This window comes from Pseudorca crassidens, chromosome 5, assembly GCF_039906515.1.
Source record: "Pseudorca crassidens isolate mPseCra1 chromosome 5, mPseCra1.hap1, whole genome shotgun sequence".
Lineage (NCBI taxonomy): Eukaryota > Metazoa > Chordata > Mammalia > Artiodactyla > Delphinidae > Pseudorca > Pseudorca crassidens.
The window spans coordinates 78,527,179-78,552,756 of record NC_090300.1 but is presented as its reverse complement, the minus strand read 5'-3'; the positions used below and the strand labels follow the sequence as shown (position 1 = coordinate 78,552,756).

The window sequence follows — 25,578 nt, the reverse complement described above, 5'->3', positions numbered from 1 at the left end:
TCTTATTGATTCATCTTTTTTGTTTCTCTTTACAGGCAATTTTTCAGTGATGTAATTACAGAAACCATGCAGGAGTTGCAAGATTCAGGCACTTTCACCAATCTCCTGAAAGCTTTGGGCAAAGAGAGGGAAAACAAAATGCATTTCTATAATATCATTGCCAGGTCAGAGTAATTTTAGTTTTATTTGCTTTGCTGCATTTTAAAATTCGATAAAATTCTTACTGGAAGTCTTAGATTTCTAAAGCAAATCAAATTTTTGCTTTTGAATGAAGATAACTAGAAGTCAGAAATTTGGGTTTTATTCCTAGTTCTGCTGGTAACATAACTCAATTTCTGGGCTTCAGTTATCTGTGTCTACAATACATAAAGTACAATATATGTACTATAAATGGGTAGTGCATAATCTATGGTTTGTTTTGGCAATGACAATCTCAAGATTCTAGTTAAGTTCATGCTTTCTTTTTTTATAAATTTATTTATTTTAGTTATTTATTTTTGACTGCGTTGGGTCTTCATTGCTGCTCACGGGCTTTCTCTAGTTGCGTTGAGCAGGAGCTACTCTTCATTGCAGTACATGGGCTTCTCATTGCAGTGGCTTCTCTTGTTCTAGCACACACAGTGAAGGAGTTCAGAGCCTAGAGCTGGGACCCTTACTTGCTTACATTGCCTGTACTTGGAGGTCGGTGAGGAACATTCTCATGTCCTCCACAGCAAGTTACCTCAGCATTCTACATGCATTTTCCTCATCTGTAAAATAGGGGTAATGATAAAGACTACCACATAAGGTTATTGAGAAGTGCTCAGAATAGAAAGGAGTCTTCTTTTTCCTCTTCTTCTTCCTCTTCTTAGCCTTTTCTCAGCAGCAGCTATTTTAGATATAACACGGTCTTTTTTTAAAGTGTTACTGAAAGTTTGCTCCATGGACCAGCACCATTAGCATCACCTGGGAACTTGGTAGAGAAACAAATTCCAGGGCCCCCAACCCAGACCAAATGAATGAGAATCTCTGGGGTAGAGCCCAGGAATCTCTTTCTTAGCTTCTAGGCGAACCCTGGGCACACTAAAGTTTGAGAAGCACTACTCTAAACACAAATTATTCTTATTTCTCCTAGGGAGAAAAATGGAAGAAAAAAGATAAAATCTCTTCAAAAACAGCTGCTTAATGTCAAAAGAGAAAGGCAAGCTGAAGTACAGGTACGAACTACCCGGGCAACACCAAAAGTTACTGAGCTAAAACAGCTAAACAGAAGTCATCTTTCTCAAGCAAAAAAAAAGAAAGAAGTTATGTGTAGGAAATTGTTGTTTCTCCTGGGGTGCCTAAACTATGAAAAATATAAAGACAGTAATTAGATGTTTGGCCTGGAATGTACAATTATGTCCAGAATCAACCTCTGGGAGACCCTAACCCTCTGGAGCTCTAAGCCTGTTCTTACCCCTCCCAACCGATCCAACCACATGACCCACTCCTTCCCTCCAGGAGACCATGTCTCAGGCAGTCTCTTGTATGCCAAGATCCCAGATGGGAGACTATAGTCCTAGGTAGGACATTAAGCACATTACATACCTCCTTACACCTGATGGTTAGGGTTAATAATGTCATTTGCATTATATTTCAAGTACAGAGTGGATTTATTGAGCTTCTGTGGTCATTAGGGCCTAACCTTATGTCTAATCTCTATAAGAAAATGCATCCTGAGTTTTAAGCAAGTGACTTGCAAAACACTGATTGGGCTACAACCTAGACAGTTAGCAATTAGTACCATTAGGATGACTAACACTATTAGCAGTTTAGAAAGTTACAAAGTACGGCTTAATATCAGCTTTTCACTGCCTAGCTAATTGGACAAGTTTATGCTTCCGATCAGGGAATCTTCATCATTCTCTACATAGAAGTTAGAATAATATTTGAAAAATATATTCGGAAGAATTGTCTAAAAAAGGTCACTAGCCTTTCTTCTGAGATACTATCTTTAGGTCTTCTGACCTAAAGGTCCGTTTATTTGTTCTATTATCTCTCATTTTCTACTATCAATTTTAAACTACCTTTGGTATTGATTTTCACTTCATTATCCTACATTTATAGCCTACATTTTTAGAAAGCCATTTCTTTTTTAATTTTTATTTATTTATTTTTGGCTGCATTGGGTCTTAGTTGCAGCACGAGGGATCTTTGTTGCAGTGCATGGGCTTCTCTCTAATTGTGGTATGTGGGTTTTCTCTTTCTAGTTGTGGGGTGAGGGCTCCAGAGTGCGTGGGCTCTGTAGTTTGCAGCACGTGGGCTCTCTAGTTGTGGCACGCAGGCTCAGTAGTTCTGGCGCACGGGCTTAGTTGCCCTGCGGCATGTGACAACCCGCGTCCTCTGCTTTGGAAGGTGGATTCTTTACCACTGGACCACTGGGGAAGTCCCCTGAAAACCATTTCTGTGCCACCCTCCCCCACAAAGGCTTCATTAAAACTGGTGTGCACTTAGGTTTTCTCTCTAATGAATAGACTTTTTCAGAGGTTTCCTGGCCTTTTTTCCCTCAAAAGTTCTACCATTATTTAAAACTTCCTCTTTTATTTCTTAACTATTAAAAAAGAAGATATTTGTATCAATGTCCTTTTAAGGCTCCAAACCAAATAGTATCAAAAGAGACCTCAGCGTTGGCACTCTGCCAATCAACTCCCCTTTGCTACTATCACAGCCACTGTTTTTCTCTTTCTTTAAACATTTTAAATTATATTGTTGGGGACTTCCCTGGTCGTCCAGTGGTTAAGACTTCCCCTGTGAATGCAGGGGGTGCAGGTTTGATCCCTGGTGGCAGAGCTAGGATCCCACATGCCTCACAGCCAAAAAAACCATGAAACAGAAGCAATATTGTAACAAATTCAATAAAGGCTTTAAAAAATCAATATATTGTTGACAGTATAATTTTCCAGACAACAGGTAGTACTAGGTTGTGAAACTTACCTTCTTGGATTACAGTCCCAGCTGTTACATTCAGACACAGTAAAACTAAAGTAGAATATCACTCAGCTATTTTGATCATCAGAAAAGGAGTAGATAAACCAGAACTAGAAGATGCAAGGCAAACCTTGAATAAAAACCAGCTATCAAGTGCTTCCCTGGTGGCGCAGTGGTTGAGAGTCCGCCTGCTGATGCAGGGGACACGGGTTTGTGCCCCGGTCCGGGGAGATCCCACATGCCGCGGAGCGGCTGGGCCCATGAGCCATGGCCGCTGAGCCTGCACATCTGGAGCCTGTGCTCCGCAACGGGGGAGGCCACAACAGTGAGAGGCCCGCATACCGCCAAAAAAAAAGCTATCAAGATGAAATCAAGTTAAATCCCTAGAGTTACTAAAAAACCAGTGGTCAAGTCAAGATTGGAAAACAAGAAGACAGTTAGGAAGTACATGGATATTAGAGACCTGTGGGTCAGAAAATGATGACAGTAATTAGGATGGCAGGTTTGAGTGTGTGAAAGTATGTCTGGAGATCACTGGAATGTGAGGGAGCAATTGCCTTACGAAGCTTCCTACTGGGTCCCCAGGCAAAACGACAAAGTCACAAAGGAAAAAAATCAGGTTGCTGTTAGACTTCTGAACATCGGTACACGAAGCCAGATAAATGGAGCAGTGTTTTCATGAAACTAAAGGGGAGAAAAGAGAGACCCAAGGTCAATATATAAAAATTAATGTATCTTTTCCATATATCAGCAGCAGACTTAGAAAAAGAGATTGAAATATATATATTTACAATATCATCAAAAATATCAAATATCTAGCAATGAATCCAGTGGCAACAACAAAACGTGCAGGACTTCTTTGCAGAAAACTATAAAACAGTACTGAAAAATTAAATAATATTTAAATAATTGGAGGGATATACTATGTTTATGTTTATGGATTGGAAGACTCCATATTAAAAAGATGTGGATTCTTCCAAAATTGATTGATACATTGAATTCAATCCCAATCAGAATCTTGATTGGATTTAATTTAATTACTTATTTACTCATTTTTGTGAGACTTGACAAACTGATTCTAAAATTTATATTGAAATGCCAAGGACCAAAAATAGTCAAGACACCATTAAAGAGAACTCGCGGGACTTCCCTGGTGGCGCAGCAGCTAAGAGTCTGCCTGCTGGTGCGGGGGACGCTGGTTCAACCCCTGGGCCGGGAGGATCCCACATGCCGCGGAGCAACTGGGCCCATGCGCCACAACTACTGAGCCTGCGCTCTAGAGCCCACATAACACAACTACTGAAGCCCGCACGCCTAGAGCCCGTGCTCTGCAACAAGAGAAGCCACCGCAATGAGAAGCCCGCGCACCACAACCAAGAGTAGCCCCCGCTTGCCGCAACTAGAGAAAGCCTGCGCGCAGCAATGAAGACCCAACGCAACTTAAAAATAATAATAAAAAATAAATAAGTAAAAGAAAAAAGAAGTTATTATATTATGTAACTATTTAAAAGGTTATATAACATTTGTCTTCAATTACCCTGTGCCAAGTCAAAGGCATCTAGTTTTAACGCTATTGCCATGGGCCTCTGATTACTCTGGTTCTTCTCTGTACAGCTGTTCTGCACAAACTTACGGCCTTCCATGTTGACGGTATGGAAACAGAGGAAGATATAAAATGCTTACAGGCTATGATTGTAAAACCATGATTAAGTCATACTAATAAGTGAACCCAAGTGTCATGCCGTTTCTTCATCTTCCAATATGCAACAAAGATCCAGCATAGAAATACTGAGTTATAGGCCAAGGATCTTCAGTTGTATGAATTCCTTTTAAGATTCTCACTAAGAGGAGATCTGCCTTCACCATAACCCATTATCATAACCCTGGTTGTCCATAGTGTCTAGAGCTTTCTCCATGACCAATCATGGACTGATGCAGCATATTTGTGGGTTTTCAAAGCAGACCAAACTTGACTTCCAAATCCCCAAACTGCCTTCAGATCTAGACTTCTGGACTTGTTATTTGAATTCAGAGAAGCTTTAGTAATGGAAAGAAGCTGTCAGCCAATTAGAGTTAATAACGCTCCGATGGCTGCCACAATATTGTGAGCAGAAGTCTTTTTTTTCCCCCAGCCACAGCGTGGGGCTTGTGGGATCTTAGTTCCTCGACCAGGGATCATTGAACCCAGGCCCATGGCAGTTAAAGCACTGAGTCCTAACCACTGGACAGCCAGGGAATTCCCCCAGAGGCTTTTAATGGTAGTGTCTGTTTTCATAATTGAACACAAAGTAGGGAGGAGAGTACTTGGTTCCTGAAATTTTGGGGAGCTGGAGAAGATGGAACTTGTCTTATACCTCAGGCTGCCTCTTTGGTTGGATGGAAAAAGGAAAATAGAAATGTGGTCTATTAAAGTGATAAAAGCCACGGGAAAAAAATAGAGTTCTGTATTAAATTAACATTTATATTTGCCTGTCCGTCTGTAACTAAGAATACTGGCTGATTCTATGAGAGTCTATGAATAAACTGAGTCAAATAGTCTCCCGTTCTAAAATGCAGATGAAGCATGATCCAGTCAGAACTTCTAAAGTTTCAGGCTCCAATTCCACCCACTGCTTTCATTTCCATTTGAACTATTACCTTTCCAATCACACCAATTTCCTCTTTTCTTTCCTTTTGTACTAAAATTTTCGCACACTTCACTGTCTTGGATAATCTCTTCTGAGTAAACTTCTTAAATGTGATAACTATATACTCCAATAAAGATGTTAAAAAAAATGTGATGCCTAAAACTGTACACACTATTATAGATGTCTAACCACAACAGAGGATAGGGGAGAATTTTTTCCCTGTTATATAAACAGTATACAGTGCCACAAATTGCGGTAATATAAACAAAGAGGAAGCACTCCAAATGCTTTTCACAATATTGTATGGCAATATTCTTTCATGATTGTGAAGATTCTGATGACAAACCATTAGAAGAAGCACAGTGAAAGGAAGACTCTGAGAAATCTAAAGAATACAAGGGAAGGGAGGCACCTTTTTACAGTGCTGCTATTACAACAACCAGTGGTGGGGCCCTAACCTCAGGTTCTCATGTTAGAAGCTGGGTAAGCCTCTAATGAAAGTGTTGGAAGACAAGTTAGGTCTTCACAATTCTCAACTTACAAGATTCTTCTGACCAAAATCAGGACTTTACTTTCATCTTTGCTTCTTCTTGGAGTCAGTCCAGAGTTCTAATAATCAACAGGGTTTTGAATTCTAATGTCTCTTATGTATCATATACCAGCTTTGAGTTGTTTGCAAATTTAACAAGCATGTTTTCTATATCTGTATTTAATTCTTTAATCCATTTTGGAGCCTAGAGTTCATCATCATCATGTCAACCTATTCTCTTTGGTACTCTTTCTGGCCCCCCAAAAGGAAATTAGTCATTAAAGAATGCAAAAAGCTGAGGGGATGAGTGAAGAAAAGAGCGAGGTAACATGTGAAAATTAGTAATAGTGTGGCCAGAGAAAACACAAAGTATGGCTTGGAGTGTGGAGCAGTTCAGGGATGTTTTAAGATATCATGCAAAGCTTCCAAGATAGCACAGAGCTTTCCAAAGTGCAGTCAGTGACCATGGATGGCAATGGGGTTGCTGAGTGAAGAACAAAAGGATGAGAAATCGGTAGGACTGTAGTTGATGTCGGGCTACCCAATCTAGACATTCGTGTGAACCCAGGTGTAAGAAACAAATTTTCATGATTAACTCCTGCTAAGGAAGAGGTACAAAATGCTCTTCATCCAGCCGTAGAATAGATGGTCACTATGAGGGTCAAAGGCAAGAGTTTGTACTCAAAATAACTGAGCACCATTAAGAAGATCCCTCTCAATATTGCCGTTAAGATTTTAGGGTTCTAGGACATCCAGCTTGTGGCTTTTGACTCCTTTTATAACCGTTCAAAATGAGTAGGGGCGGGTTCATATCCTTCATGGTTACGGCATCTAACCTCAATAATCATGGCAAAGCTGAGGTAAGTGAAGGACTCTTCTTTAACAGCCGACCTTCTCCTTGAAGGCTCAGGCTTCTAGCTTACATAAGATGTATCTCTATATGTATGTATGTTATCTACCTATCTCTACTTCCAGTTTTCCAGCACTCAAAATTTAAGGGAAATGAGAATCCCTAGGCCCAGTGGGGAAATAACTCCTTCTTGGAATCCTATTCTGAGAACATCTCCCCAGTGCTATATACCTCCGTGGCAGCTCCAGCATTGGAAATGTTTATTATACATGCTGGAGTCAATAGGATGAGGTAAGGGCAAACTGCTTTAAGAAACTCTAGATCAGCATAAAATCAGGCATTATTGCTGCCTCAGGACTTTGGCATACATTTTTCCTTTTTCTTAGAATTCCCCTCGACCCCATTTTTTTTTTTTTAATTTTACTTTATTTTTGGCTGTGTTGGGTCTTCATTGCTGTACGCGGGCTTTCTCTAGTTGCAGCGAGCAGGGGCTACTCTTTTTTTTTCCCATAAGAATTGCCATTTATTCCCGAAGTTGCCAAAATCATCACCAAGGATTCACCGAGGGGTGCATGAGGGGACGAGGAGGCTCAAACACTGACTGAGGGGCCAGTCAGGAGTTGGGAGGGAGGGAGATGGGTGGGGAGACCCCCCCCCATTGTCCCTCCCCCTTCTAATGCCGTGGGCAGGGGTCCCCCTCCGGCCGCATCCCTCCCCATCCCCAGGTCCAGTTTCTCTCCGGGGAGGGAAGCAGGGTCGGGGATGGTGGGGAGAGGGTGTAGTGTGAGTGGGCCCCAGCAGGGGAAAGGACGCTGGGGTGGGGGCAGGGGTCCCCCGCTTCACATGCACTCACAACACTGGTCGCCCAGGGAGCAGGAATGGGGGAAGCCCCCTCCGGCCCTGGATTATAGGAGGAAGGGTTTAGTGTTGGGGGCCAGAGATCCCTGGGGCATCATGGGGGGGCAGGCCAGGGCCCCTGCCAAGGGGAGAGATGTACGTCGGCAGCGCTCCAGTGACCGGGGGCACAGGGCTGAGCCGGAGCTGGTTCAGGGTGAGTGTCGCCGGGGGCGCAGGCTGGAAGGGGTTGGTGATGGAGGGGCCGGTGGCCGGGCCTCCGCTCGGCAGGAAGGGGTTGGAGGCCTTGGCTCCTGGCGGCGTGGGGCCTGGCCGGCTCACCAGCGAGTCCAGGTCCACCAGGGCGGCATTGGGCCCCAGGAACGACTCAGGGGTCTTCCGCGTGGGCGGCATGGGCGTCGGGGAGGCTGCAGGCGGGGGCGCTCCCCACAGCCTCGGCCAGAGAGCCCCCGACCCCGCTCATGTCAAAGGCACCGGGACTGCAAGTGGGTACCTCTCCGGCGAGCAGCTCCAGCTCCCCTCCTCCTGGCCCACGGTCTCCCTCTTGCTCTCCTCTATGGCCATCTGCAGCTGCAGGTCGTCCCCACGGGGGATCCGCTCCTCCTTTTCGTGCTCCTCACGGCTCAAACTAAGGGCCAGCTGGACGTCATGCTCAGGGCCGCAGGACGGGGGCTGGTCAGCCTCCTCCTTGCTCATGGCCAGGGCCAGCTGGAGGTGCAGCTCCTCCTCCCTGCTGCTCTGCGGCCAGGCCTGCTCTGCGTCGGGCGGGGGCCCAGAGCCCACGGCTGCGGAGGAGGCCGTGGCGGTCTGCGCCAGCTTCTCCTTGGTCTTGAGCGTGTGGGCACGCTCCTCCCACAGCAAGTCCTCGTGGCACAGCAGGGCCACCAGCTGCTTGGCCTTCTCGTGCACGTTCACACCCTGGTCCTTGCCATCACGGTCCACGTACTGGAAGTCCTTCAGCGTCTGCACGGTGTACATGTTCTCCTTGCACTGCTCTGACACGCGCTCTGAGCCCGTCTTGATGAGGTACTCCATCAGCGTCATGGCCTTGTAGACGTGCAGCCAGTTCTTGCCGTGGTCGTTGAGCCGCTTCCAGATCATGCTCATGATCTCTGAGAAGGCGACGACATTGTAGGTGAGGTCGGCAATCTCAGACATGAGGGAGCTGGACGGGCCCCAGGGGTCGTTGCTCGTGGCCTCGCGAACCTTGATCTCAGCCTCCGAGTAGTTGTGGACGATGTTCTTCATTTGGCGCCGCAGTGAGGAGGTCGACATGGTGGCTGGCGGTGGGGAGGGGGGGCTGGCCCCCCGGGGCATGCAGAGACGGGGTGGCGGGAGGAGGGAGGCCGCGGCAGGGACTGGCAGGTCACCGCATCTCCGGAGCAGCCCGGTTGCACAGCAGGCTCTGACCACACCGTCTACAACCTTTCCAGCACGCTAGCCACAGGCAGAGACCTACGGAGATCTCCTACAACCTGAGTCCCCGGGGAGGTGGTTGCCTTGAACACAGGAGAGCACGCACTTGGAGACAGATGTGAACAGCTGAAAAGAGATGGCATGGGTGCCAAGACAGACCCAGCCAGACACACTAAGACGAAGAGCTGATCTGACAACTAACAGTAGGAGACTGAAAGGAAAGGGAAAGAGAGAGAAGAAGAAAAAGAGGCACAGAGAGCTGGGCAGACAAAGACAAGAGAAACAGATAAAGAACCATGGGAAGAGAGTGAGGCAGGTGGGCAACGAGAAAAGACGGCAACCCTGAAACGAAAAGAGGCAGTAAAATGGGACAGGGAAATAAGAGACAAGAAAAATGGAGAAGAACACGAAATCTGGGTTTGAGATTCAGTTTGCTCAACTCCGAAATGAAGGAAAAGATTCCACCCGGCACTGTGATTAAATACAATACAACAGTTCCACCCGGAACTGTTGATTAAATACAATGGATACATAAAGTTCTTGGCACTGCCCTCCTTGGGTAGTAGTTCAATAACGTTGGCTACTATTATTGTCAGAGAAAAAACAGAACTATTTCTAAAAGGGTGGCCATCAGAAAATGTGCTATCTTAACACCGTGTGTTTATATTAATGGGCATTAGAGGATATATTCAACCTTCACAGCAAAACTAAAACTTCACAGATACTGCTTAAAACAAGACTACGTTTTTCAAAATTGCTTAGCCCAAAGAGAATTACTAGATCGAATAAAAGACAAATCATACGGCAAAATTTTCCAAGGGGTAGTCAGATATCAAATGATATCAAAGGTCATCTGTGTGGAACAAAAAAATCTACAAATAATAATGGAAACCAGAGCTCCCAGCAGTTAACTACACACTTACTACGCGCCAGGGTTAGGCACTTAAAAGCATCACCTCTGTTATTAGGCAAAGCTGCCCTATTACGCAGGAAACATAAACACACTAATTTTAAAGACTAGGAAACTAAGGTTTGGTGATAAATCACCTGACAAATCTTACAGGCTCGCAAAAAGTGGGCCTCTGATTCCAGAGCCGGGTTCTTCACCAAAACTAACTCAAGAACCTGGGGTAAGGGCAGACCCTAGACCAAGCGACAGACCCGCGGAGAGGGACTCGGGCTTGGAGGACACGGGTACCAGGACAAAAATGAGATGGGAAGACGGCAGGGAGAGATGCACAGAGACTAGAGACACCTGGCGAACGGAGACACCAACATTAATCCTGACGCTCTGACGCCGAAACGTGACAGAAAGGCAGAACGAGACTGGGACAGACACGCGGTGACAAATGCTTTGCAAAAACGCCGAAAGAGACACGGACACGAGCAGAAGGTAGGCCCGCGGGAGGCAGCGGCGCTGACACGCAGACGCGGGAGAGACGGAGAGCCGGGGGCGGCCCAGGCCGGCCGGGAGCAGACACACAAAGGCCGCGGAGACGCCCGAGCGCGCCCGCCTGCCGCGCCCCTGCCAGCGCTCACCTCGGTCCCCTCACGCCGCGCTCCAGGGGGTCATGGCGGGCAGCCCCCTGCTCCCGCTCGGCCTCCGTGTCGCGCGCCGAGCCGCGAGCGGCGGACGCGGGGCCGCCCTCGGGCGCACGCGCGAACGCACTGAGGGCCACAGGCCGACGGCCCTGACGCCCCGGCGCCCGGGAGGGGCGCGGAGAGCAGGGCGGGGGCGGGGGCTACTGTTCATTGCGGTGTGTGGGCTTCTCATTGTGGTGGCCTCTTTTGTTGCGGAGTACAGGCTCTAGGTGCGTGGGCTTCAGTAGTTGTGGCACACGGGCTCAGTAGTTGTGGCTCACGTGCTCAGTAGTTGTGGCACACGGGCTTAGTTGTTCCGCAGCATGTGGGATCTTCCTCGACCAGGGCTCGAACCCGTGTCCCCTGCATTGTCAGGCAGATTCTTATCCACTGCACCACCAGGGAAGCGCAACCCACTTTTCTTACCCTTCAGGTGTCAGAGTAAACATTCCTTTCTCAGAGAATCCTTTCTTGGACTATCCAATCTAACATAGGTCTCTCTTGTTATTTTCTCTCATAACCTTTTCTTTCATAGCATATTGCACATTTTAAAAAGTTTAAAACTAAAAGTTTCCTTTTAGTTACATCTTTCCCACTAGATTGTAAGCTCTATGAGGGCAAGGACCATGTCTATTTAGGCCTTTACTATTTACCTAGAGTCTAGTCCAATGCCTGATACATAATAAATATTTTAAAAATGAATACCAAGGCCATTAAATTGCCAAGCACTTATTATCAAAAAGGCCTGATATTACAAGTGTTGGCAAGGATGTGGAGAAAAGGGAACCCTCGTGTACTGTTTGTGGGAAAGTAAATTGGTGCAGTCACTATGGAAAACAGTATGGAGATTCCTCAAAGAATTAAGAATAAAACTACCATATCATTCATTTATTCCACTTCTGGGTATTTATCCAAAGAACATGAAAACACTAATTCAGAAAGATATACGTACCCCTATGTTCATTGCAGCATTGTCCACAATAGCCAAGATAAGAAAACAACCTAAGTGCCCACTGACAGATGAATGGATAAAGAAGATATGGTGTATATATATATATATATATATATATACACAGTATATATACAATGGAATATTACTCAGCCATAAAAGGATGAAGTCTTGCTATTTGTGACAACATGGATGGACACTGAGATTATCATGATAAGTGAAATAAGTCAGACAGAGAAAGATAAATAACATATAATTTCACTCATGTGGAATCTAAAACAAACAAACAAAACAAAAATACATGAACAAACCAAACAAAAACAAACATGTAGAACAGAGTAGTGGTTACCAGAAGGGGAAAGGATTAGGGGTGGGAAATGGGTAAAGGGGGTCAACTGTATGGTGACAGATGGAAACTAAACTTTTGGTGGTGAGCACATTGTAATGTATACAGAAGTTGAGATATAATGTACACATGAATCTTACATAATATTATAAACCAATGTTAACTCAATTAAAGAAAGAAAAGAAATTGCCAAGCACTTTGGAACCTGTGAAGACTTTTCACACATATTGTCAATTAATCCTTATAATTACTTGCTAAGATATTGCAGGCAGGGTAGATATTAATGTTTCTATTTTAAAGAAGGTAAGACTTAGAGAGTTTAACTGACGCGGCCAAATTCACACAGCTGGTGGGACTTGGGTGGGAAGTTAGGTCTTTTGATCATTTAGTTCAGTGCTCTTTCCACCAAAATGAGATAGTGATGGGAAATTTGTGTGGATACAGAGTACCCAGATAGTGTGCCTAGGAAAGAATCTCACCGTCCTGATGCTGATTATCAATTATACCATCCATGATTATTGGGTAAATTTCCCATAGTGTGATAGCAGAAAAATAGATCCAGTTCCTTGTTGAAATATAAGAACAAAAGGTAGGTTCTCTGTCTAGCTGTGACCGGCTGAGGCTGCACAGCAGCATAGGGCCGGTAGCCTTGCCCGGCTACTGCAGCGCAAGGGTGTCAATTGGTCCCGCCCAGAACACTTCAGTTCTGCCCTGCAAAGATATATTAAATAACTGATTGGTGTGCCCCTTTAATACAAGAAAATGGAAATTGAACAGCCAGAGGAAACCTTTCCCAACACCAAAACCAATGGTGAATTAGGTAAACGCCCCGCTGAAGATATGGAAGACGAACAAGCTTTTAAAAGATCTAGAAACAGGGCTTCCCTGGTGGCGCAGTGGTTGAGAGTCCGCCTGCCGATGCAGGGGACACGGGTTCGTGCCCCGGTCCGGGAAGATCTCACATGCCGCGGAGCGGCTGGGCCCGTGAGCCATGGCCGCTGAGCCTGCGCGTCCGGAGCCTGTGCTCCGCAACGGGAGAGGCCACAACAGTGAGAGGCCCGCGTACCGCAAAAAAAAACAAACAAACCCCCCCCCCCCAAAAAAAAAAAGATCTAGAAACACTGATGTGATGGTTGAATTACGCCTTCTGCTTCAGAGCAAGAATGCTGGGGCAGTGATTGGAAAAGGAGGCAAGAATATTAAGGCTCTCCGTACAGACTACAATGAGTGTTTCAGTTCCAGACAGCAGTGGCCCCGAGTGCATATTGAGTAACAGTGCCGGTACTGAAACAATTGGAGAAATTCTGAAGAAAATCATCCCTATCTTGGAAGAGGGCCTGCAGTTGCCATTACCCACTGCAACCAGCCAGCTCCCACTCGAATCTGATGCTGTGGAATGCTTAAATTACCAACACTATAAAGGAAGCGACTTTGACTGCGAGTTGAGACTGTTGATTCATCAGAGTCTGGCTGGAGGAATTATTGGGGTCAAAGGTGCTAAAATCAAAGAACTTTGAGAGAACACTCAGACAACAATCAAGCTTTTCCAGGAATGTTGTCCTCAATCCACTCTGACAGAGTTGTTCTTATTGGAGGAAAACCTGATAGGGTTGTAGAGTGCATAAAGATCATCCTTGATCTTATATCAGAGTCTCCCATCAAAGGACATGCTCAGCATTATGATCCTAATGTTTACGATGAAACCTATGATTATGGTGGTTTTACAATGATATTTGATGACCGCCGTGGACGTCCCATGGGATTTCCCATGCCGGGAAGAGGTGGTTTGGACAGAATGCCCCCTGGTCGGGGTGGGTGTCCCATGCCTCCATCCAGAAGGGATTATGATGATATGAGCCCTCGTCGAGGACCTCCTCCACCTCCTCCTGGACGAGGGGGCCCGGGTGGTGGCAGAGTTCGGAATCTTCCTCTTCCTCCACCACCACCACCTAGAGGAGGAGAGCTAATGGCCTATGACAGAAGAGGGAGACCTGGAGACCGTTATGATGGTTTGGTTAGTTTCAGTGCTGATGAAATCTGGGACTCTGCAGTAGATACATGGAGCCCGTCAGAGTGGCAGATGGCTTATGAACCACAGGGTGGCTCTGGATATGATTATTCCTATGCAGGGGGTCGTGGCTCATACGGTGATCTTGGTGGACCTATTATTACTACACAAGTAACTATTCCCAAAGATCTGGCTGGATCTATTATTGGCAAAGGTGGTCAGCAGATTAAACAAATCCATCATGAGTCAGGAGCTTCGATCAAAATTGATGAGCCTTTAGAAGGGTCCGAAGATCAGATTATTACCATTACAGGAACACAGGCCCAGATACAGAATGCTCAGTATTTGCTGCAGAACAGTGTGAAGCAGTATTCTGGAAAGTTTTTCTAAGTCTAGTGAAGAACTGAAGGGGTCCTGCATCTTTTTTTCTTTTTTTATCTGCTACTGTTTAAAAAGCCAACATTCCTCTGCTTCATAGGTGTTCTGCATTTGAGGTGTAGTGAAATCTTTGCTGTTCACCAGATGTAATGTTTTAGTTCCTTACAAACAGGCTTGGGGGTTGGGGGAGGGTGTGCAAAAACGAACATTGAAATTTTGAAACAGCAGCAGAGTGAGTGACTTTTTTTTTTTTTTGCGGTACGCAGGCCCCTCACTGTTGTGGCCGCTCGCGTTGCGGAGCACAGGCTCCGGAGGCGCAGGCTCAGCTGCCATAGCTCACGGGCCTAGCCGCTCCGCGGCATGTGGGATCTTCCCGGACCGGGGCACGAACCCGCGTCCCCTGCATCGGCAGGCGGACTCTCAACCACTGCGCCACCAGGGAAGCTCGGTGGTCATTTTTTTTTAAGATGGTCATTTTTTAAATGGCTGAATTCCCCCAACCTGCCCCCAAACTAAACACTAAGTTTAATTTTCACTCCTCTTTTGGATATAAATAAATGCATCTCTTCTTGGACTTAGGCAGATATCTTGACACATTCAGTTCTGGTGATTTCTTAAGTGATTTGAAAGTCCATTGCTTGGGAGGAAATTCCACCACACATTCATGCTTCTAATAAGCTGGAGATTTTTCTTTGTTTTTGCAAATGCTTGCCCCTACTTTGCAACGATTTTCTGTTTGTAGTTGTGAAGAACCAAGGTGGGAAGCAATACAACAGATGGAGTAGTTGGTATAAGTATATACCAGAAGCCTAATGGTGGCAAGTTTTATTAATCAGAATAATACTTGGTTATATAAGTGACTGATGCTAAATAAATTCTGATTATTTTTTATTAGATAATTTCTCACTTATAGACTTAAACTGTCAGCTTGGTAGTGTCTATTAGTTAAACTTTGTAAAAAATATATATATATATTCTTGTTTTTCCATTGTATGCAAATTGAAAGAAAAAATGTACCATTTCTCTGTTGTATGTTGGATTATGTAGGAAATGTTTGTGAACAATTCAAAAAAAGATGAAAAAAGTTCCTGTGGATGTTTTGTGTAGTATCTTGGCATTTGTATTGATAGTTAAAAGTTCACTTCCAAATAAAACTCCCATAATGCTAGATTTGATGTGTGCCCAATTTGAACAAGGGTTGACTGACACCTGTAAAATTTGTTAAAACGTTCCTCTTGTAAGGAAATACAAAATCTTAAATTATATATATAAAAAAAAAGAACAAAAGGTAAGCTTAAGCCACTGACTGAGCTGAATGGAGGTAGAATGTATTTTAATTTAGAAACCTGGTCTTACCTTTACAGAGTCGGCATGAATATATTGCTCACCTTAAGAACGAGTTGCAAGAGATGAAGGCAAAAACCAACATGGAGAATCGCTATATGAAGAGAAACACTGAGCTGCAGATTTCCCAGACCCAGAAAAAATGTAGCAAAACAGAGGAGCTCTTGCTGGAAGAGATTGAGGTAATCACTGTTAATTAGAAATGAATCAGGTAGCTGGCAGTCAAGCTGTCGCTCCTGATTTGCCTCAGCTGACAAAGGAGGAGAGCGAGGGAGACTTTCCCAATCTTTGCTCTCTCTCTCCAGCAACCCTAACATTTGAGGTTAAAAACAAAAAAGGAATGAGGACTTGCTTTTTTGCAGGCAGAGATTCTGATGGGCTGTAGCTTACATCTCCTGGCTTTTTGTAATGACTTTGAAAATTGGTTGTACTTTCTTCTCTTGGTCACTTTATCCTTACTCTATAAAACCACTTGCCATTTCTCCTGGTAATTATAGGGAGAGGGCAAAACAAGATGTTCAGTAACTGCAGGTTTTTGCTACTACTTTTCTCACTCAACCAGTATCTTTCATCCCTCCATTAAGAAATACAAAATCTAGAGGGCTGAACTTCATGCAAACCTACATTTATAGAAATGAGAAGTCACAGTGAAAAATGTCAGGAGAAAGAAACAAGGGTAGACCCTCATTAGAGGAGGAAGACTAAATGGCTAAAAGAACAAGTGGTCGGCGAGAAGGAGCAAACATCAGTAGAGCGTATCACCTGTGTGCAGGAGGCGACTCCTTCCTCTGACTCACTTGAAAGCTTACTTCCCAAGTGTGGCTTAAGACTATGACAGCAAACTTTTTTCTTGCACTCTGGAATTTCCTTCTGTAGGCCTGAGAAGCTTGTGCCCTTGAAGCATTGTTTCTCTCCTTAAATGGACACCAGTTTCCAGGCCACAGGATTATGGCCCTTTTGCTCTGGGCAGCTGCCTGTGTCTAGCACAGTGCCAGACATGGCTCAGCCATGTTGTGAACACGAATTGAGTTGAAGGGAACGGAATTGCTGCTCTGGAGCAATATCTCGGAATCTTAGGATCCCAGCTGGTAGAGAAGACCCGTACTACTGTCACAGCTACACCCCTGATCTTGAGAACTCACTTCCAGCCCCATTGGGAAGAATTCCTGACATTGGTTTGTTGTTCTCACAGAAACTAAGACTGAAAACTGAAGAAGAGAACCGGATTCATGCAGAGATTGAAATATTCCTTAGAAAGGAGCAGCAGGTGGGTCCCCAAAACTTTCTTATCCTCTGACATGTTTGTGTCCTGCTTATAAAATACCAAGGACAGCAAAAAAAATTTAAGGAACGAAAAATCAACCATGATTCTACCAGCCTAATAAATGAGCTGTATAGCCCACTTTTCTTTAAAAGTTATCCATCTGGATAAATATTTTATAAAGCTGTAATTTGAGTACAGGTAAAATTTTGTCTTCTACCTTTATCATTTGGCACTATATAAGAAATTTTTCTTGTTCCTATATTGCTTCATAGTCATAATTTAAAACTAAAATTTCCTGATTTCTTAAAATTATAAAAATAGCATATTCTTAGTTGAGGGAAGATTTTTTAAAAAATTGCCAATTGGGGACTTCCCTGGTGGTGCAGTGGTTAAGAGTCCGCCTGCTAATGCAGGGGACACGGGTTCAAACCCTGGTCTGGGAAGATCCTACGTGCCATGGAGCAACTAAGCCCATGCACCACAACTACTGAACCCACATGCCACAACTACTGAAGCCCGCACGCCTAGAGCCCATGCTCCGCAACAAGAGAAGCCACTGAAATGAGAAGCTTGTGCACTGCAATGAAGAGTAGCCCCCACTCACCACAACTAGAGAAAGCCTGCATGTAGCAATGAAGACCCAACACAGCCAAAAATAAATTAATTAATTTTTTAAAATTTGCCAGTTGGTTTTTTACTCATTTTTCCATTTTATTGCAGTCTCTTCATAAAATAATTTTAAGTGGTTTTATAATGTTCCATTGAATGGTTATTCCATAATTTGTTACTCTTTTGTTTTGGATATTTAGATTATTTCCGAAGTTTCATTATTATAAATAATTCAGTAATGAAAGCTTTGTCCAAATAACTGTTTTATTCATTGCGATTACTTACTAAAAGTAAATCTCAAGCATGAGATTATTAATTCAGAGAGTCTGTTATTTTGTGACTTTTGATAAATAATGCTAGTACTTTCTGTTTTACACTGACATCAGCAATTTATGCAAGCACTAATTTCAAGGTAACCTCAATAGAACTAGCTGTTTTCGATTTTTTTTTTTTTTGTACTTGCAGGATCTGGCTTTAATGAACACAAGGCACAGTCTTCCAGGTGTATGTAAATATATGTCCATTTTAAAATTGCTTTTTGCTTCTTCCATCTCTAATTCTTTTGGACAGGAATGAAAGAATGTTTAAATTCTTTCTTATTCAAGCAAGAACTTCTTTAGCCTAATAGTCTTTTGTTGCCTCCTAGATCTTGGTGAGTTTTCTGTGGTTAAATGATGCTTTTAATTTCTGTATCAACACAAACTGTCTTTGTTGCTTTCTCCAAAATAGTATTTTCTTCCTCTAGTGTGTCATTACAGTCCCTTTTGGCTTTTGTTTCTTCCTCAGGGGATAAATGTGGGTGCTCCGTGCATCCCCTACATACAAAATGCTGGATCCGGGATTCTAATCCTTGGCATTTAGGACGATCCATTATGGGCGTATAAATGCGCATTTTCACTCCTTCTACAAAGGCACTGGTCTGCTTTATGACAGAGGGCTTAACATTCCTCAATTCTATCACTCCATCCATCTTTGGTCCTGTCCCACAGGGTACCGCAATGTTTTAGATATTTTTAAAAGTCTACTAATTTAATGAATTGTCTTATTTTGCATTTTTGCTTACTAATAGAATTGACCATTTTTCCATGTATTTGTTTACTTATTTCATTTCTTCTTGTCTGAATTATATATGACTGAATGGTTTTAATTAGTATTTCCAATACTAATAACAAACCAAGCTGAATGGAACCTTTCAAAATATCCCTGTTGGATGAATAAGGAAAAAATTTCCAGCTTACTCATGATATAGCCTGCCTTTGAGAAACTGGATGAATTTTCAGCAAATAATTCTAAATCTGTGGTTAAAGAAAATAATTTCTAGATGCTATCTCACAGGCCTTTACTGAAAAATACATCAGTAGGCTATTAGAACCTGTACTCCTGTAATTTCAGGATTATGTATCATGTTACCTGTTTCAGATGTTAGAAGTATAGCAGGTATTTGATGACGATCAGATGAGTGGGTGGATAAATGGATGTTGGATGCATGAAGTTAGTGTTCCTCACATCTTCAGCCTAATAACACAAGTGATACACAAATACTTTTTAATGAAAAATTGGAAACAGTACAGAAATACATAGATTTTCAAAAAGCGAAAGCTTTCTTAATCACTTCCTTTTCCAAAGAGTTCTTCCATATTCTTTTCCTTTCATGTACATATTTGTGTATGTACCTAAATACTTGTTTTTAGTATTTATTTATATTTGTTTTTGACATAAATGGGATCATACTATATATGTTTTTCCAGACTCAGTTTTTTAAAAGAATTTACTTTGTCTTTAATGTTTTCTTTTTTTAAAAAATAGATTTATTTATTTATTTTTGGCTGTGTTGGGTCTTCATTGCTACTCATGGGCTTTCTCTAGTTATGGCGAGCGGGGGGCTACTCTTCGTTGCGGTGCACGGGCTTCTCATTGTGGTGGCTTCTCTTGTTGTGGAGCACAAGCTCTAGGCATGTGGGCTTCAGTAGTTGTGGTACGTGGGCTCAGTAGTTGTGGTTCGCAGGCTCTAGAGATCAGGCTTAGTAGTTGTGGCGCACGGGCTTAGTTGCTCTGCGGCATGTGGGATCTTCCCCGGCCAGGGCTCGAACCTGTGTCCCTTGCATTGGCAGGCAGATTCTTTTTTTTTTTTTTTTTGCGGTACGCAGGCCTCTCACTGCCGTGGCCTCTCCCGCCGCGGAGCACAGGTTCTGGACACGCAGGCCCAGAGGCCATGGCCCACGGGCCCAGACGCTCCGCAGCATGCGGGATCCTCCCAGACCAGGGCACGAACCCAAGTCCCCTGCATCGGCAGGCGGACCCCCAACCACTGCTCCACCAGGGAAGCCTGGCAGGCAGATTCTTAACCACTGTACCACCAGGGAAGTCCCTGTCTTTAATGTTTTCTAAGGCAGTACAATTGCTATATAACATGCCATGAGGGGGTTATACCAAAATTTAGGTAACCATCCTTCTGTCAGTGGACATGTCTCTAAGTGCATGGTATATGGAAATTCTATTCATTTTTGTAACATTGTTCTAGATTCCTTATGTCCTCTCATATTAGTTTTAATGGTTTTTCAGTTGATTCATTTGGATATTCTAGGTAGAAAATCTTATTGACTGTAGATAATAACAATTTTATATTTTCCCTTTCATTATTTATATGTCTATTTCCATTTTGTGGCTTATTGTACAGATAGAGTGGCAAGTGTAATGTTTTGTAGTAGTAGTAATAATAATGTGGCACTGTTTTTCTATTCTTGGTTTTAATGATGTTTCAGTCAGTATTACACATGAATTCATAGTCATGCCAAGTTTCTCATGTGCAAGTTAGGGCTCCTTGGGGAAGAATAAGACCCTGCAACTTAGAATGGGAATACCTGGTTGGACTCAGATTTATGTAATTGACAGTCTTGAACCCCCAAGTCACTGTAAGCCTCTCTTGCCAGTGGAATTAGCCTGCCCTCCTATGTCTGAGATTAGTCTTCCTTTTCCTGAAAACCCTGTGATAATAATTTCATCTGAGGCAGATGCCTTGAAAAGGGATGCTCATTCTCAAGACCGACTGCAATCACCCCTTTTGTCCCTGGATCCATCACTAGGGTCAAATCTCAGCAGATTTCAGGTTGATAGGTAACTCAGAAGGAAATAGCTTACACTGCAAAAGAATTACAAGACTTTACTGATATATATTGACGGAAACCCAGGGGATATGTATGGGAATGGATTCTAAGGGTGTTAGACCAAGGAAGGTGGAGCATAGCACTATTACACATGAATTCATAGTCATGCCAAGTTTCTCATGTGCAGGTTAGGGTTCCTTGGTAAAGAATAGGACCCTGCAACTTAGAATGGGAACACCTGGTGGGGATGATGGGCTCATGGAGTGCCAGAGGACATGTGGCAGCACTTAACTACCAAAGCGAAGGTGGACACGATTGCCATGGAGTGCAGCAGAGAGGTACTGGTAATCAGAAAGCCTTTGCCCACAGGGATGTTTGGCAATGACTAATTAATTGTGGTATCTCTAGGAACAAAATTGATGGGCAGCCTGATAAAGCATTACTTGATCTATATAACAGAAAAGGGTCCAAGTCTAGTTGCCAAAAACCTGATTTGAGTCACCACAATGAAGAGTCAAGACCTCTCATCCACTTTACAGACTAAGTAAATTCACAGACCCAGAGCACCTTGATTGAAGGGAGCAGGTCCCCCTGAGGATGAACTCTGCAGCACTGCTGCAAATAATACAAGTGAATCTTCCTCCAAGCCTTACCCAAGGGACATGTGGCTACTTATTAGAGTGACTATGCACTGGAAAAAAGGAAATATCCAGACCTTTTGAGATTACTAAACATTGGCTCTGAATTGATGCTAATTCCTAGGGACTCAAAACAACACTGTGGCCCCTCTTCAAAATGGGGGATTATAGTGGTCAGGTGATAGATGGCGACTTAAGTCTGATTGGCTCTGGGCCCACCTGTTCTGTGGATACACTCTGTGGTTATTTTCCCCAGTTACTGAACATAGGATTGGAATAGACATACTTGATAACAGACAAAATTTCTACATTGGCTCTCCGATTCATGGAGTGAGGGCCTTTATGGTAGTAAGGACCTAGTAGAAGTCTCTGGAACTTCCCATCCCTACCAAGATAGTAAATCATAAGCAGTGCTGTACCACTGGTGTAACTGTAGAAATTAGTGCCAACATCAAAGGCTTCAAGGTGGAGGTAGTGACACTTGTCAGATCCCCTTTTAACTCAGCTGTTTGGCCTGTGCAGTTGAATGATCTTGAAGAGTGACTGTGGACTAATGTAAATGTAATCAGATGGTGATTCAAATTGCAGCTACTGTTCGAGATGTAGTATCTTTACTGGAGAAAATCTTCAATGGCCACTGGCACTTGGTAGGCAGCTATTAACTTGACTAAGGTCCCTGTCTCCAAACTAGTTTCGAAAAAAACTGCAGAAGCAGTTTGCTTTTACCTGACAGGGCCAACAGTACACACTTACAGTCTCGCATCAGGGCTATGTCATTTCTCCTTTCTCTGCCATATTATGGTCTGCAGAGATATTGCCTGCTTTGACTTTCCACAAAACATCATATGTTTCACTGCATTATGCAGTGAAACATATGTTCACTACATTATGTTCACTGCATTATGGTGATTGTATCTGATGAACAGAAGAAGCAAGGATTTTAGATGCCTTAGTCAGACGTGAATTAGAAGGTGGGAAGACAAACTCTATTTTTGGTACTAACTCTATATCATTATGGTCCAGTTAGGTGACAGAAGCCACATCAGTAATTTGAGCAGAGAACACTTAACAAAAGAATTATTAACTGGTAATAAGGAATTGGCTACAAAGGAGGGATAAAAGAGAACTCTAGGGCTAAAGGACAGTATGCAAGGAAGGATGTTTGCTTTGTTGCCCTGGGTCAGAGCTGGTTTACAGCTAGTAGGGTAAAGCTGGCAAGCAGGGAACTGTGGACTGTGTTTGGCAAGCAAGAATCCTTCTGCTGTGTCAGCAAAACTTGGTGAACAAGTGCCACTGAATGTCCCACACCCATGCCACAGTGAGCTGTGCCCCTGAAACAAAAGAGGAAGCACACTGGAACCAAGGAGAGAAGCTCTTCTGTCATGTCCCTCTGGCGCCCTCCACTGACAAAGCTTCACATTTTGCAAGCTTGCAAAACAAATGTTTACTGCAAGCACCAAGTTTCACAAAGTGGGTCAGTGAAGGATGATTTGGAGCTGAGAGGATGGTGATTTGATAATTGGCACAAATGGGGATCGTATGACGTTTGCACTGTAGGTTTATGGGAGGTAAACCTTATCAAGTTAATAAAGTTTCCTTTTAGTTATATATTAAGTTTTTTTTCTCTTCTTAATCGGGAATGAGCATTCAGATTTATGAGATAGATTTTTTTTAATCCATTGAGATGATATGATCTTTTTCTCTTTTAATATGTTAATAAATTAAAACACATTAATACATTTGTTGATGTTGACTCATCTTAAATTTGGGGGATAAATCCTACTTGTTCATAATTTATTATTCTTTTACTAGGCAGTTAGAATTGTAGATTTTTATTTTGTATTTATATATTCTATAAATGAGATTAACCTATAGATTCATTTTTTGGTGCTTCTTTGTTGTATTGTGATCAGTTATGCTAGCTTGGCAGTTTGAATTGGGAAGCTTTTCATCTTTTTATACTCTGAAACCTACAAAATAAAAATAGAACAAAATAGATTACTATTTGTTCCTTGAAACTGGTAAATTCAGTCATAAACAATCTTGCTGGGTATCATTTTAAAGGAGATATTTGGCTCCCTTTTCAATTTTTTTAAATGATTACTGATGTTTTTACTTTAAAAAAAAACCTCTTTTTGAGTCATTTTTCGTAACATATCTTCCTAGAAAATCCATTTCATTAAAACATTCATTTTAAATTTATTAGTATAAATGTGATCTATAGTCTCTTACAATTTAAAATTTTCTCTTATTTCTGAAGTTATCTTTTCCATCCTTTACTTTCAAAAATTTGTGTCTTGTCTCCCATTTTCTTGCTGAGCTTTGTCAAAGGTTTGACCATTTTATTGGTCTTCATAAAATCCATCTTTTGGTTTTATTGAGCAAATCTGTTTTTTTCCCTGTCACATTGGTTTTTGCTTTAATTTTGAGTAATTATGTTCATGTATTATTTATAATTATTTAATTATATAATTCCTATAATTATGTATAATTATTTTCTTTGAGCTTATATTGCTAATCTTTGTCTAGTTTCTTAAATACTCAATTCGTTTATTTTCAAATTTTATTATTTTCTTTTTAAAAATTTTTTGTTTGCGTTGGGTCTTTGTTGCTGCGCACGGGCTTTCTGTAGTTGCAGTGAGCAGGGCTACTCTTCATTGCGGTGCGTGGGCGTCTCATTGCAGTGGCTTCTCTTGTTGTGGAGCACGGGCTGTCGGTGCATGGCTTCAGTAGTTGCAGCACGCAGGCTCAGTAGTTGTGGCTTGCGGGCTTAGTTGCTCCACGGCATATGAGACCTTCCTGGACCAGAGATTGAACCCATGTCCCCTGCATTTGGCAGGCAGATTCTTAACCACTGAGCCACCAGGGAAGTCCCTTATTTTCTTGTAAATGTATATAAACCAACACTTTTCTGAGTACAGTCTGAAGTTTTAATAAATAATGCTTACATTGTCATTCCTTTCCAAATAATTTGAAATTTATTTATTTTTCCCCAACATTTTATTATGAGTGTTTCCAAATATACACAAAGTTGAAAGAATTTTACAGTGAATGCCCCAAAGCCCATCTTCTAGTTATGATTCTACCATTCACATTTTATTATTCTTGCTTTATCACGTCTATACATCCTTCCTCCATTAATCCATCTTACCTTTTTTGGGCCTTTAAAAGTAAATTGTAGGCATCATAATTTTTAGTTTACAATTTGTTATTTCCTTTGGTTGTTGTTATTATTATTTTTTTTGTTATTTCCTTTTTAACCCTATTTAATAGAGTTTTTTTTTTAACATCTTTATTGGAGTATAATGGCTTTACAATGGTGTGTTACTTTCTGCTTTGTAACAAAGTGAATCAGTTATACATATACATATGTCCCCATATCTCTTCCCTCTTGTATCTCCCTCCCTCCCACCCTCCCTATCCCACCCCTCTAGGTGGTCACTAAGCACCGAGCTGATCTCCCTGTGCTATGCGGCTGCTTCCCACTAGCTATCTATTTTACGTTTGGTAGTGTATATATGTCCATGCCACTCTCTCACTTTGTCACAGCTTACCCTTACCCTGACCCCTCCCCTTATTAATAGGGTGTTTTTTAAATGTCCAAGTAGTTAAGGTTGGAGAGGAAAGAGTGTAGGCTGTCTTTCTATTGCTCACAGCAATGCTTTGACCTTTACACTCTTACTGTCTTCCATTATGGTCTAGGAATGTGAAATATAAGATTTATGCTTATTGGAATTTGTAGAGTTCTTACTTGCTTCATATATGCTCACATTATATGAATATTTCATGGGTATTTTAAAAGAATGTTTTCTCTGTTAGGTACAAAGTTGTGGAATTGTCTATTAGTCTATCTGTCAAATTCTTCATATTGTTATATATTTTGGTCTACCTGAGCTATTAATTTCAGAGAGCTGTGATAGTCTCCTAAGATGATTGTGGATCTGTCAATTTCTTACATTTCTAATTTTTTGCTTTATATATTCCAAAAATATGTTATTAGAACACAAAAGTTTATAACTGTAATAGTTTCTTAATAAAGCTTGCCTTTTATCAGTTTAAAATATCCTTTTTTGTCTCATTTAATTATTCTTGGCTTGAGTTCTGTTTTGCCAGATATTAATTGCCAAACCTGCT

The 25,578-nt window shown here is 42.5% G+C and overlaps 1 protein-coding gene and 2 pseudogenes across 3 annotated transcripts in view; 2 read left to right on the top strand and 1 right to left on the bottom strand.

Moving 5' to 3' along the window:
• The window catches only part of IQCG (IQ motif containing G), a 48,403-nt gene that overhangs the window by 10,357 nt on the left and 12,468 nt on the right, over positions 1-25,578 (top strand). For all 3 annotated transcript variants that reach the window (XM_067738621.1, XM_067738620.1, XM_067738622.1), the window contains 4 exons: positions 36-164; positions 1,115-1,196; positions 15,850-16,011; positions 17,022-17,096. In XM_067738621.1, the coding sequence (XP_067594722.1) occupies positions 36-164; positions 1,115-1,196; positions 15,850-16,011; positions 17,022-17,096 (448 nt within the window). The remainder of the gene's footprint in view (positions 1-35; positions 165-1,114; positions 1,197-15,849; positions 16,012-17,021; positions 17,097-25,578) is intronic.
• On the bottom strand, positions 7,464-9,206 carry LOC137225106 (epsin-1 pseudogene; annotated as a pseudogene).
• LOC137225103 (heterogeneous nuclear ribonucleoprotein K pseudogene) lies at positions 13,211-14,710 on the top strand (annotated as a pseudogene).